Source organism: Theobroma cacao, chromosome 3, assembly GCF_000208745.1.
Source record: "Theobroma cacao cultivar B97-61/B2 chromosome 3, Criollo_cocoa_genome_V2, whole genome shotgun sequence".
NCBI lineage: Eukaryota > Viridiplantae > Streptophyta > Magnoliopsida > Malvales > Malvaceae > Theobroma > Theobroma cacao.
The window spans coordinates 25,205,196-25,221,175 of NC_030852.1; the positions used below are offsets into that span (position 1 = coordinate 25,205,196).

General features: G+C 32.2%; 1 protein-coding gene across 1 annotated transcript in view; it reads left to right on the top strand.

The window, feature by feature from the left end:
• Positions 14,456 to 15,980, top strand: part of LOC18605005 (protein ABHD17B) — a 5,669-nt gene continuing 4,144 nt past the window's right edge. Inside the window, exon 1 of the mRNA XM_007037746.2 lies at positions 14,456 to 14,922. Within this exon, the coding sequence (XP_007037808.2) occupies positions 14,621 to 14,922 (302 nt within the window). The 5' untranslated portion in view covers positions 14,456 to 14,620. The remainder of the gene's footprint in view (positions 14,923 to 15,980) is intronic.

Below are 15,980 nucleotides of genomic sequence, written 5' to 3' on the forward strand. Positions count from 1 at the left end.
TGAAAAATTAATTGTAATCAATGGAACACCTTCTTTTAACACGTACAGTGTTCTTTAACTTTTTTCCCATTTTTTATTTTCACATTTTCTCTTCTTTTACGCATTCCGGTTTCTCATTTCTTATATAGATAATATGCAAAATAACTATGTAATGTTTAGAAACAACATTTATATATAAACATATGGAAAATATTAATATTTTTTGATATAGATAATAAGTACATAAATAATACCTATATATAATTGAATAATAAGGTAAAAAATGTAGCTTTTAGTAAATGAGACACATTTGTAATATTTTATTGTGTATTTTGTCTCGTAATTAGTTGGGAAAAAAATTCTGCACTATATTCTTTTCTTGCTTTTCATTTATAATATAACCTACGTACCTATGTTAATAATATGAAATAAATTACGAAAATAGCAATAAGTAGAATCGATCCACATTTTCATTAAATTTTGGTAGGGTATGAATTTCCCTTATATTATGATGATATGGATATGAATTCCGTCGGGAGCTAGCTTGAGTGTAGACGTGTGTGTTTGTTTACGTGTCAGTACAATACCTTCGAAGTTATGGTGGATGCTAAGCTGTATAAGTGTAGTGGCTTTAATTTCTAACAAGTTGTAATTCGTGGAAAGTGATCAATGATCTCCATTGTAACCCCCCCACCCAATCCTAGTGAAAATGATTCAAAGCCTGAAAGGCATTGCATTGATTGATTCCTGGAGAGAGCTTTGCTGGAAAGAAACCTGTGAAATGTTTTCTCATATATGTCATGTGAACACTTTTAACGCTATTTATTATCTTTTCTCCAACTAAATCCTATACCGCTCCATATTTACTCCACTCACGTTTCATCTACCAATTCCACTTGTTTCTTTCTTATGCTAACCAAAAAGATTAAGCTCCATTGTTTTCTCTTCTTCCATGCACGGTTCACCTAACCCATGAAAGATCTCTCCTTGTTTCTTTTGAAAAACTCCGTTGGAGCCAAGATGAAGAAAGGCATCAGAAATTTCTGCAACGATGATGGCTCGACCTCTACTCTCAACCAACACCAGACTGACCATTCTGCCACTGCTTCCTCTGACTTGGTCACCCCACCATCCGTTGTTGCCTCCAATGCTAACTCGACGGCCCGAAGCCCTCCAACAACGTTGGAGGAGATGATATTACGGTTAGAGTTGGAAGAAGAGATTGCTAGAAAAGCAAAGCTCAATGAATACAGCGACAGTCGAGCTGGCAGAATGTCTTGTGCTAACAATTCTGATATCTTACGATCTGCCAGGAATGCGTTGAATCAGTACCCTCGCTTCTCTCTTGATGGAAAAGATGCCATGTATCGATCGTCGTTTAGAAACTCTGAAATCGTTGGAACCGGTGGGAGGAAGTCCGTTTGCTGTGATCATGGATTGAGAGAGAGGTATTGCAAAATTGGGTTTGAATCGAGGTTAGAGAAAAATTTGTGTTTGCCATCGACTTTGGGAGGGGAGAGTGTGATCTGGTGCAAGCCAGGGGTGGTAGCCAAGTTGATGGGATTAGAGTCGATGCCAGTGCCAATAAGTGGTAGAAGCAGCAGCTGCAAGGATGGGAAACAACAACTTAGTTCTCTGATAAAGAGACAAAATCTTAGGAGGAGAGCTGAAAGACATGAATTGGAGAGAAGACTTGCCATGGATATGAGCAATTATGATGATTTCAGGAGAGCGAGCGTGGGTTCCTGCTCAAGGGCAGGGTACTGCGTGATGAAGCCAGTTGTTGTAGAGCCAGCCAATGGTGACGGTGGTTGGCCAACCCGACGTTTTCTTTAGATTGTGGCACACAATAGCAATCCCTACTTAGGATATCTTTAATCTTGCTGTTTACCAATATTACTGCATTTTGTTACTTATTGTACAATATATTTGGCAGAAATGTCACATTACATTAGAACTATTTTTTTCTTTGTTTTCTGTAAAAAGCGAAATCTCCTTTTTATCTCTATATTTGGTCTATTTATTGTTATTTGTATTTTTCCGTATGAATAAGGAAATATATAAATTGATCATGCTTATTGTAAATTGTTAGCATGAGTTATAATTACTAATTTTAGGAATATCTCGAAAAGAATATTTCTCTATTTTTTTTTATTTTGCTTGTACTCCAAGAATGTCTAGGGTTAAAATACTTCTTTATTTTGTCATTTACTTTACTTGCACATCAAATAGATTTAGGTTCAGTTTGATTATTATAATTACTTTACTTACACACCAAGTAAGTTTAGGTTTAGTTGACTATTATAAATAACCTCATGTAGTTCTTTATTTATCATCAAGCTATATAGTTCTTTGCTTAGATTTTAAATATTTTTTACATAGTATCAGAGTAGTTCTAATCTGAAAAGAACTCTCCAACACGAATCTTGTATTCTAAAGCCCGTACTCGAAAAATCATGATCATATTTTTTTTTCTCTTATTCATATGAAATTACATGGCATAAACCAATTCCATTGTTCCAACCATCTCAAGACAATTTTGTGTTTCCTACTAGTATCACACTGGATGAGAGAAATTACTCATTATGGTCTTAACTCATGGAGATGCATATTGGTGCTTGCAACAAAGTTGGATATCCCACTGGAGAAGAAAAAAACCTACACTCAGAGATCCCAATCTTGGAACATGGACTACTAAATATCACAAAGTGAAAAGCTGACTTATTGACTCAATGAGTCTATCACTGATGCAACGATTTATTTGTCTTCCCATTGCCAAAGACATATGAGAAGTTGTATCGAAAACCTTCTATGATGGATCAAACAAAACCTATACTTTTGAATTGAACCAGAGATCTTTCTCTACCAAACAAAATGGTTGACCATTAACAACATACTAAAATGAACTTGTGGTTATTTTTTAGGAAATTGATCACAAGATAAGCTCATAGGAAAGAACAGTTGAAGGTGTAGTGTAATTGCATTTCGCGATGGCTAGGCTTCGAGTCCATAATTTTCTAAGTGGACTTGATTTTAAATTTGATCAGGTTTGCAGAGAAATCTTAAGAAAAGATCTAAAACTTAATTTGGAAAGCACATATGTATATGTCAGGAAAGAATATCAACAAAGACGGATAATGGAAGGCTTTCATCTGAATCTTAAAAGCACGGCTATGCTAGCCAACCAAACTTGGCAAGGACCATCGTCTAACTCTTTGAAGAGTTCAACCAATTGATCAACTAGAAAACCTGGTAGTCTGGTATGTACTCATTATGGTGAAACAAGTCATTTGAAACAACGATGTTATGAAATCATTGGCTATCCTGAATTGTGGGACTTCACAAAGAAACCTAGAAAAAAGATTGTAGGGAAAGCCATGGTGACATCCGCGGAAGAAAACCAATTGAATCCTATGGTAAATGTTATGGACAAATCGCAACCTACAACAAACATTGCCCACTCATGTACAGGTGGTAAGGCATTTGTGTTCTCTGCAACTTCTAAGGATAATATTTGGATTCTTGATACAAGTGCATCGGACCATATAATTAAAGACTTTAGTCAGTTACAATCAATCCTCACTTCTTCTCAATATGTTATCTCCATAACTAAATGTAATACGTGTCTTGTTATCATAAAGGGATCTGTCATTTTATCCAATACTCTTACATTAGATACAGTTCTTGTTATTCCATCCCTTGAATGTAATATTTTGTTTGTTAGTCAAATTACATCTACTCTTGATTGTACTGTAATTTTTTAGCCTCATTTTTCATTTTTTAAAACATTCTGACTCAGAAGATTCCTGGTTATGGTGTTAAGTGAGGCAAACTCTACTATTTGAAGTTAATAGAAAATGGGAGATTGAAATTTAGCAAGGTAAATCTAACTAGTAGTAAAGACAAGGCTCAAGCGACTATATAGTTATAGCACCAAAGATTGGGATATCTTTCTTTCAATTATCTTAGGAAGTTACAACCACATTTATATTCATGTTTGAATGATTTGGATTTTCATTATGACATTTGCTAACTTGCTAAGAGCCATCGTATTTCTTATCCACCAAATTTGAATAAAAGTTCATAACATTTTATGGTCATTCACTTTGATATTTAGGATCTTGCAAAATTCTTCTATTTCTAAAGCTCATTAATTTGTTACATTTATTAATAAATGCACTAAAATGACTTGGGTATCTTGGCTTCACAATAAAGTGATGTATGCACAATATTTCAAAAATTTTATACTATGGTGGGCACTTAGTATCAAAAGCAAATTCGTGCTCTATAAACGGACAATGAAACTGAATATGATGGATCCCTTGATGAATTTTTGAGCCATCATGGAATTCGTCATCATGCTTTTTGTACCTATAATCTACAGCAAAATGGATTGGCAGAGAGGAAAAATAGACAAATATTGAAAACAGTCTGTGCCTTTCTCTTTAGCATGAACATGCCTTGATTTTATTAAGGAGAAGTTGTAAAATCTGCTACTTATTTTGTTAATCGAATACCTTCTCGAGTAATAAATTTTCAAACCTCCTAACAAAAAAAGTGATTTTTACTTTTAGTTCCTCATCTCCCTAATCTTGAACCACGAGTTTTTAATTACACTGTATATTCTCACATTCCCAAAAAATTGTGAAATAAACTTGATCCATGTGCAAAACGATGTGTCTTTGTTGATTATACTGATTTTCAAAAAGGTATAGGTGTTATGATCCTCAAACCCGTAAAATAACTATAACCTTAGATGTTTCTTTTTATGAATTAGAACTTTATTTTTCAAGAGGAGTCATTCTCTTCAAGGGGATAACTCTAGTGAAGAGAATGTGTTACAATAAGGTTGTGGAAGAGAGGAGTTTATAGAGTTAGTGGAAGTGAATGGACGTTTTAGGAAAAGTGTTCAACAATGTTGTGATAGTATTCCTGAAATTGAGAGTGAGTTAGTTCTTCTTACAAGTGAATCAGGTGCTTTCGTCATAGAGTCCTTAGAATTGCCCATGTCTACGCTTACACCATTAACTGAAGAATCAACCTAGAATGTTCTCCCTCAAGTTATCTTGAATCTCATATCTGATGAATCTTATGAAATCTTAAATCCAATATCTGATGAGTCTCATGAAACACATGCTCCTATAGAAAAGATAGTTCTTAAATATCCACAAAGATCAAATAAAGGAGTCTCGAAGAAACAATATGAACCTGATCCTAAAGCCAAGGTCAAATACCTAATTAGTAACTATGTGTCCTCCCATAGATTGTCTAAATTGTATGCATTCACTATTAATCAATTATCCATTGTATCTATTCCTAGTAGTTTGCAAGATGCATTAAAAGATCTAAAATGGATCAAGGTGATGAATAAAGAAATGGAGGTTTTGCAAAAAAAAAAAATGCCACTTGGGAATTGGTTCCCTTACCCAAAAAAAGAAAAAGACAATTGCATGTAGATGGGTATTTATAATGAAACTCAAAGCCGACATTAGTATTGACAGATATTGTAAAACCCGACCCTATAAACACATGTCATGACATACATGCACTGAGTAGCATGATATTACGCTAGAAAAGTCTCTAAGAATAGACGAAACCCGATATTGTACCTAATAGTACACTTGAGTGGATTTAACCTCGAACTAGTTTAAATAGGAATCGTATGATGAAATTTAATATTTTACAGTCGAAGAATGACTAAAAATGATTGTTCGGAGTTCGAGGGTTCATTTGGGGTAAAATTGAAAATTTTGATGTTTAGGGGTAAAATCGTTATTTTGCCACCTAAGATAATAATTTGATCATGGAGTGAAATTTTTGACCAAGATTAACTATTTGGAGTATAATTTAATGATAGGAAGTGAAAAATTTCAATTCCGGCAATTTTCGGAACATAAGGGCAAAACGATAATTTTATCGTTTCGAGGTAAAAACCGTAATTTTCACCACCCAAAACTTGTCAAAATCATAGGATTTATTTATTTTTGGTATGAATAACTATGGTATTATAAGTGGTGAAAAATTGAAGTTTAAAAGATGAAATTTTAAAAACGGGCCAACGGGAAAGTGACACATGGCATTTTTTTTAATGATTTAATATTATTTTAATGAAAAGTCAGTCCATTTAAAACCCATACTAAGTGATGGCCGGCCATAAGGAGAGAACAAGAAAGAAAATAGAGAGGAAAGGAAGAAAAGAGAAAAACCAAAGGGAAACTAGAAAATTCAAAGGGGAAATCGCATTTTTCGTCTGTTTACGCGTCTAATGGTAAGATTTTTCGACTTTAGCTTGATTTCTACCTTTCCTATGCCTTTATTTCCATTTAGCATGCTTGCGGAGAGAGATCAAAAAGTGACACCATGGGCTGGCCGAAATTCAAGGGGGAGGAATTTGAAATTTTTATATTTTGATTTTTAGTTAAATTGATAGTTTGAGTTAGTTAAATGTGTATAGAAATCAAATTGGATAAGAAAGCATGAAATTTTCACAATACCCACCCTTGGCTGAATCTTCAATGATGTACAATGATGATGAATTGATTTTTATTCTAAGAGAAATGAAGAGAAAATGATGAAAAATGGTTAAATGTAATAGAAAAACAAAGTGAAAAATTTACCTAGTCAATGTCCCATTTTTGGCCGAATTTTCCAAGGAGAAAAGTGAGCTGATTTTGGTGATTTTAGAGGGTTATTGGCTGATATTTAATGGTTAGAAATGTTGAAGAGAAAATGGGACAATTTAGAGCTAAAATGGAGCACGTTAGCAATTTAATAGGTAAAGTGTCAAAAATAGGTTAATACCGCGTTTAAGCCGTTTTAGGCTATTGCATTTCATACCATGCATTAGTATAGGATTTAAGTCAATTATATAGTGATTTAGCATCAATGTGGTGAATTGGGTAAATTTTGCAATGTGTTTAGAAGGAGAGCCTTCCGGTAAAAGCAAGGAAGTCGTACCCGAAGAACAGTGATCGGGACACCTAGAAAGCATTTAGTTTGTACAAACGGTGAGTAAACCTATTATTATTGTAAATTATCTAGATTTTATTTTTAAATGCTCTTTATGTATTTTATGAAACGAAAATGAGATTAAAACGGGATTTTTGATGTTTTAGAAATAAATGTGACAAATAAAAATATATTGTGTTGATTATGAAATTGAGGAATTGGATGCTGTCAATTATTTTGAAATATATATTTTACTATGAATGGCTTATGATATATGAGTATATGTGGCTATATTTTATAATTGCATTGGGAATAACTGTAAGCTGTTTTTACTATGCAGGCTGGGTAAATAAATAAAAGCCACGTTATACTGTCGAAATTTTAGTAAAATTGATGGGTTAGTCACTGCAGTGACGGGTTTTCGTGGACTACCTATTAGAGGGGCATGGTAAACCCGGTTATATAATTACTTCGGTTGTAGAGGCGATGAGGGTAACTCCCGAGGTAGTATTAGAGCTCACTTCACGTCGAACCTCCACGTGAATGTGTAACTCGGCCAACGCCAAGGAACGGCTTGTTTTAAAAATAAAAATATGTTTCACATAAAAATATCTTAATAACCTTGGCGGACTCGGTTAGATGCATCGGCCAAGGTATCCCCGAGGATTAGTTTTGGCTTGAGCCCTGTTTTTAATAAAAGTCAGAAGCCTTAACAACAGTTTTGGTAAATTACAAATATTTTATAGTTTGAGAAATAAATTGAAAACCTTATGAAATGGTTTGTAATATGTTGTTTAAACTTACCTCCATTTTACTCGCCTTTAGATATTTATGATAATGTCTGTTTACTCATTGGGATTGAAAAATCTCACCCACCTCCTTTCCAAATATTTCAGACCTGTGGTAGCTTGTAGATACCCGATTTTGTTGAGGATTCCAGTTGACCCCTCTATCTCATAGACAGTAGGTTACTAGCACCAACACTATGTGTATTTTGGGCCACTTGTCATTGTAATTATTATTGTACATTATAACTTTGTAAATTTTTGTATGTATAAATTTATTTTACTTTCACGTTACAAAAGATTATTTACACGTGTTTCTATTTCATATTGTTTTATATGAAAAATGATATATTTTTGTCTTTTGATTTACTTGATCCAAAAACGACTGGTAATTGTTTAAAACAGAATATTTAAAAATGATTGCTCACAAGAAAAGCAAGAAACTGATATGTAAGCCTTGCGAAATTCTGATTGGCATTCCGGGTAATAAGTGTCAATCGGGACGTTGCAACGGTTGTCATGAGCCTGAGGGAGGTTCCGGGTTATGACATATATAAATTAAGGTTGGTTACAAAAAGGCATACGAAGAGGTATGGGGTAAATTATCAAGAGACTTTTGCACTAGTAGCTAAGATCAATACAATTTGCATTCTCATATTTATAGCAGCAAATATGGATTGGCTCTACAATAATTTGATATTAAAAATGCTTTTCTCAATGGAGACTTAGAGGAAGAGATTTACATGGAGTTACTACTAGGAATTAAACGCAATTCTTTATGTAGAAGGAAAGCTTGTAAATTAAAGAAGTCATTATATGAGCTGAAACAGTCACCTAGAGCTTGTTTGGGAGGTTTTCTTCTATAATAAAAGCATTTGGTTATAAGCAAAGTAACTCAAACCATACTTTGTTTATAAAACACAAAGAAAGGAAGGAAACGACTTTAATCATGTATGTCAATGATATGGTTTTGATAGAAGCTAACCCACTCGAAATAAAAGCATTACGAGAATATTTGGTTGCTAATTTTGAAATGAACGATCTAAGGATACTTAAATATTTCTTAGGGATTGAGGTTACAAGATCGAAATAGGAGATTTTCCTTTCGTAATGGAAATATGTGCTAAATCTCTTAACTGAAACTGAAATGCTTGCTTGCAAACCAGCAAACACACCTATAAAAATGAATCTTAAGCTTGAAATTTTCTAAGATCAACTTCCAAAAAACAAGGGTCATTATCAACAATTGGCTAGGAGATTAATTTATTTGTCACACACAAGACTGGATATAGCTAATGTTGTAAGTGTTCTAAGTCAATTTATGCATGCACCAAGTGAAGAACATATGAATGCAATATAGTGAATTTTAAGATACTTGAAAAGTGCTATGGGAAAAAGTTTGTTGTTCTAAAAAAATGGTATCTTTAACATTGAAGGATTTTCGAATTCTGACTGGGCGAGTGATCAAACAACCAAAAGATCCACATCTAGTTATTTCACTTTCGTGGAAGGTAATCTTGTCACTTGGAAAAGCAAAAAATAGAAAGTTGTGGTAAGATCAAGTGTAGAAGCTGAATTTCGAGGTATGGCTCATGGTGTATGTGAATTATTATGGATTAGAAGTGTTTTCAAATAGTTAGGAATTGAATATGCAAAACCTATGAATCTTGATTACGATAATAAAACAACTACTAAAATTGCACAAAATCTTGTGCAACATGATCCCACCAATCATGTTGAAGTTGATCAACATTTCATCAGGGAGAACCTCGACAAAAAAATTATACAATTTTCATTTATCCAGTCTAAAGGTTAATTGGTTGATATTCTTATGAAAGCAGTTTTAGGGAAGGTGTTCCGTGGTATAATCGACAAGTTGGGCATGATTGATATCTATACTCCAACTTGAGAAGATGTATCATAGTTGTAATTGTTAATTCTAGGAATATCTCATGGAGAATATTTCTTTATTTTTTTTTACTTTACGTGTACTCCAAAGAAGTCTAAGGTTAGAATGCGTCCTTATTTACTATTTACTTTACTTGTACATTAAATAGGTTTAGATTTAGTTGGCTATTATAATTACTTTATTTGTATACCAAGTAAGTTTAAAGTTTAATTAGCTACTATAAACAACCCCATGTAGTTCTTTATCTATCAGCAAGCAATTTAGTTTTTTACTCATGTTTTGAATATTTTCTATGCAAACGAGAAACTCAACCTTCAAAGAATATTGTAAGTTTTTTTTTTCCCCTTTAGAGCCTAAAAAAAACTTCATAGATAATTTGATCATCTAACTATTAAAGTTTCAAATTTCTATCAATTAATCCCCTCTTGATTTTACGAAATTAGAACAAATAAATGATTGTATATATAAGTTCACCCCAATCCTTATGCAAGAAATTAGTGCCAAAGGAGAAGTTGTACACATTACTTAAAAGATCTTTACGCATAAATTAAACAAAAAATAAAAATTATTTTTCCTCATATGTCTTAAGATTTAAATGTTTACAAGAAATTTTTAAATATTAAATAAGACACATCTTGCGAAAGATAAATTAGAAGGATGAATTAGTTTTGATGCAGTTAAGATAAAATTATAATGATTTTTCTGATTAATTTTTAGACAGTTCATTGGTATATAAATAAAACTACAAATGCAAATTTTAAGCCTATAGCAAGAAAGCATACATTAGCCTGTATACATTAATAGTCTAGCCTGTGCTTCAGATGAGTCAAATTGGAATGCCCGCTGACACAGTATCTACCACAATTATTAGTTTAAAGTCCTATAAGATAATTACATGGTAGTTTTTGACTTTGACTTGCCTACGATTGTGGTAATTAAGAGCTTTCGTTGAATAAAAATCCGTGTACTTATCCATGGCCACCTTTACAACACATACCGTACGTTAACATCAATCAATTAGCCGAGCACCGAGCAGCCACTGTTAGAACCTCGATGATTGTCCGATCCCTCTGTCGTTTGAAGAGTTACAAGGATTGATCAGATTCCGTAAAATTGGATTAGATTAATGACTCGATCTAACTGAATACGATTTGAATAAAATGATTTAATTTTAATTGATTTATTAAGTTAATTGGTTTAAAAAATTTAATTTAATTGGTTTATTTGATTGGTTCTTTATTTTAAAATTTTTAGATGAATTGATCAAAAGATTAAATTAATGTTTTATTTATAAATTAATAATATAATAATACTATATATATTATTTTTAAATATATATCAAATATATATTTTTAATATTAATTGTCATGTCACATTTTATAACTATAATTAAAATTTATAAATTTGAATATTATAATTTGGAAAAAATATAAAATTTTAATTTTTTAATTCAAAATCGAACCGATCGAATTAATTTAATATTTAATTGATCTAATTTTTTGTATGTTTAGTTAAGTTTTTAAAAGTAATTAATTTATTTAACTTTTAAATATGACAAATCAAATCGTCCGCGTGCGACCGCCCGGTGCAGCTGCTGATCGGTCCAATTGCCTCACGGCCTTGGCTCAAGGCATGCGTTGTAATCGGAGCGAATAACGTGTATGCATTGAAAGCAATGCAAGGAACAGTATCACTGGTCGCTGAGAAGCATCAAGTTGGACAGCTGTGTTAAGAAATCTTTAAAAAACAACGTACTTTAATTGCCGAGAGTAATGCTATTTGACCCACCAATTAGGAAGCATAAATGTTAGGTACAAAGTATAAGATCAACAAACATTATCTAACTATTAAGGCAACCTCATCAACCTACTGCAAGCTCAGAAAGGATTCAAACTTGCTAAAAAGGTTAAAAAAGTACTATCAATATTTATCAACATTTATGATATAAAAGGTCTGAAGCAAATTAATGTCGTATGTTTAATTATGAGATATTTTGTACTAATGAGTCTTGTTACTATTACATATATTTATATATATATATACATACAAATTAAAACATAGTTTAACAGTGATATGAAATGGCCTTAGTATATCAGCTGGATCAAGGAAAAAGATTGTTACATACAGGGGCGAGCCTCATTTAGGCCCCAAAATTTGTAAAACTTTTTTATATTATATAAATTTTTTAAAATTTTTAATATATTCTTTTAATAGTTTTCTCAAAATAATTTTTTAATTTAATAATTAATATAAATAAAAAATAACAAAAAATATCCCACATGCCTCACTCAATTTCAAAGTTTTTTTAAATTTATATTTTTTATATTATTTATTCATATATTTTAAATTTCTATAGATTTACTTTTTTAAATTTCTACGAACCATTAACCATATATTTTTTATTATGTCATATGTGAGCTCTATTTTCTATTTGTCATATTCATTTTTTTCTGTTATATAAATTTTATTTTCCATAATTTTAATATTTAAAAATTAATAAATTATTATGTAATTTAAATATTAGTTGTAGTGTTGCACTATTGATTAAAATTTCATTAATGTATCATTTTTAATTAATCATGATTATGTAAGTGGAAATTATTTGAGTATATCTTTTTTATGTGCTTTATGTTTTGTATTTAGTTGAAAAGAAATTATCTTAAATTTATAATTTTTAAACAATCTTAATTATATAAGAGGAAATTATTAATCTTATATATAGTATTTAGCTATTTATATTTTATGCATTATAGTTTTATATTTAGTATTATAAGTTTAAATAGAAATAAAATAAAAATATTTTTTTCAAGTTTGATTAAACTATGAATAAATTGAAAACAATTGACAATTTTTTTAAAAGAAAATATGCAAACCGATCAAATGATTTTCTTACACTTAAGTAATCAAGACTCAATACTTCAACTCATGAACAAAAATAATGTGAATCAAAATATTCAACACTCAATCGTAAAAAGATTGATGATTTTGAATACATAATTTTTAATCGATGAATTTGAATTCAAAAAATATAGTTAAGCATAACTTTTTTAAAAATTTATTCTAAATCTTTCTTTTCTTGATTTACATTTTATATAAATTTTTTTATTATTAATTTTTTGATTATTAGTTGAGTTTAATATATTAATTTTTAAAATTTGTAACCTATATTTCTCTGTCTTTGACTTTTACAACAAAAGTTAACTAACTCCGTTCGTGATTACATAAAAGAAGAAAATGTAAGTTAGAGAAAAGTATAAATAATATCTATACTTGGTATGGTTTTCAGCAAAATTGAAAAGTGGACATAGAAAAAACAAATAGTATTAAGAGATTATTTATTCTGGCTTATATCTTCCATCTTTGCCGGGGCATAAGAGATTTGTATAACAAGCACTAAGCAAAGTCATACATAAGTAGCTTGTAAACCCCTCCATGCGTTAAAACTTAATAGTACGTATGAGAGAATGTGGGGTGGGGAAGTATATATTTTCAAGGGAAATGTCTCGAGTTTCAGCAACATGCTCCTCACCATCATAGGCGGTGATGCTTTGATGTTTGCAAAAATAGCGAGGACCAGCAACATCTCGAATATTTGAGATTTGTGTTTGTCTTTTTTATAGCTGGTCTTTCATCTTCATCCTCCGGGATTCGACCGTACACCTTCCCAGAAGAGCCAACTCTTCTAACCTATCATTTAATTAATGCAAGAAAACCAGTTGTCTTCTCTCCTCCTTGACCATGTTAGTCCCCTGTTTCCCTTCTTCTACCCCAACTGTTTCTGGTCTACCCTTCATCAATTATAAATAAAAAGTGGAACATATATAAATTGAGTATTCAAACTCAGATTTCGTCCGAGGAAACTATCAAAGGATTTGTTTTCGATGGTCCCATCATGTTTAAAAGCAAACAGATTAGAGCCGTTGGTTGGATTGATTTTGAAGGCTGAAAGGGTCACCGATTGGATCAAATCACAATAATCCTTCTTACCAAGATTTGGTTGATTGATTTATTGTGTGATTAATATCCATCTTATTGATTTGTCGTGTGATTAATATCCATCTTAGAATCGGACCGTCCACGTGTAACTTATTATATTTTAATATTTTGTGTTTATTGGCTCTATTTTTTTTGCTCTTTTAAGAAATTTGGTCCCCTCCCCAAAAAACCCAAACATTGCCCGGAATTGCTTCAAATGGAAATCATAGAGCCACGTGTAATAAAATGGGACAACCTGGACTTTAACGGCGAAATCAATTTTTTAAAAAAGGGTACTTTTGCTCCTTCTGTCCTTCCATTTTCTCTTTATTGCACGTAGGAACCCTTCAAATTTGCCAAATTAGTAATAGTAGGGTGACTTTTAATTCTTTTAACAAAATAATGAATATATTCATTTTCTTATTGTTATGCTAAAAGAAAAGCAATGTGTCTTATCATCATATAGTATTAGGATTGTGGATTTGTGGTTCTTAAATGAAAGGCCTATAACCAAAATAAATCTCTATTAGAATATATCATAAAAGAGTAACTAGCCAAATACTAATTTGTTTTAGCCAATGTACGATGAGGGCCTAATTGAAGGATTCCGAGGCAAGACGAGGACTCAATTACCAAAAACCAAAAGAGAAAAAGGAGGAATAAAAAAACCCCCGCCATATAAATTTAAGGACAACAGTTCAAACACGCTGGATGAGATGGCAATGGTATGGACACGTAACAAGTGACAGCCGGTGGTTTTATCAGTGCCCCCTAGAAACAAATGTATGGGCAATAATAAATCCAAAAAAAAGACTTACTGCTCTCTCTCTCTCTCTCTCTTTTTAGTCTTCACTAAGCAGACGGCAGAAGAAACATCCTCTGAAAAGGAAAGAACAAGAACAAAAAAAAAAAAAAAAGGGAATGTTCATCATTTTCTACTTATTCTTCTTTTCCTTCTAAATTCTAATCTAAAAACCCAGAATCTACAGAGAAATAAGAACAGGGAGAAACTGAAGAGAAAAAGATGGGTGGGGTGACATCATCTATGGCTGCCAAGTTTGCATTTTTTCCGCCCAACCCACCTTCATACAAGCTGATTAAGGATAAAGCAACTGGGCTTTTGCTTTTGGACCCTTTTCCTCACCGTGAAAACGTCGACGTTTTGCGTCTCCCTACTCGCCGTGGCACCGAAATCGTTGCTGTGTACGTGAGGTACCCCATGGCCACCTCCACTCTGCTCTATTCGCATGGGAACGCGGCTGATGTTGGCCAAATGTATGAGCTTTTCATCGAACTAAGCATCCACTTAAGAGTCAATCTCATGGGGTATGTTTTATGGTATTTGCTTTATTTTTTTCTTTTTCTTTTTTGCTTTTTTAGGTACCCTTTTGTCCAAATTTATATATATATATATATATATAGTATAGCGTATATCTTATATATATATATATATTGTATTTTGTTGATGATAATCGTTCTCATTTTTATGTTTGCGAATTTGGTGTGCAAATGAGCTTTCTCGCTTTCTTTTATTTCATTGAGTTTTACTAAGAGGGAGTTTTTCGGGGGGAATTTTGGCTTTCTTGATGTGGAAGGAATGGATATTGTGAGACTAAGGTGTTGAGATTATTGGGGGATTTGGTGAAAGTTTTGAATTTTTTTTTTTGTTTTGTTTTACTGCTCTGATTGAGATTGACTGGTGCGGTAATTACTCTTCTATTGAGCTTGACGTATGCCAGTTTAGGTTTCACATAGATCAACTGAATTCAGGGTTTGAATTCTTGTGGTGTTTGGTTTCTTAATACAGATCTGTTTTCTCAAGTATCTTCACGGTATGCTGTTATTGTATGTGATTCTTGTTATAATGAGGAAACTGCAAAATGGTGGTGCGGAATAGAGTTATCTAAGGAATTTCTGTCATTATGTGTCTACGTTGCTTTATCAATCAATCTGATGGTAGAATGGCATTGAACTGCAAATTGCAATTGTTTAGTATGATTCTGTAATATAGGGTCAAAATCTCTTAGCCTTTCATGGTTGTTGGTACCGTCAGTTTTGGATCTAGAAATGGTGGTTTTAATGAACAGTTGTGGAGAATTTGGTGGTTGTAATTTTAAATGTCGAATGTTTTCAAAGGGAGAGAGAGAAAGAGAGAGAGCAGATGTTTTCTCTGAAAGTTCAAAGTAGGCATTCCCTTGTCTAATCTTAGGTAATGTTATATAAACAGCTATAACTGACTTGCAAGGTAGAAGAATATGGAACTTTACATTTTGTGTTAAATAGGTGGTTGTGTTTGAACCTCCTGAAATGTGTAATTGTAGTCAATATCTTATTGCCTATGCATACTTTGTAAGATTAATATGTGAAACCAGTATTTTTTTTCC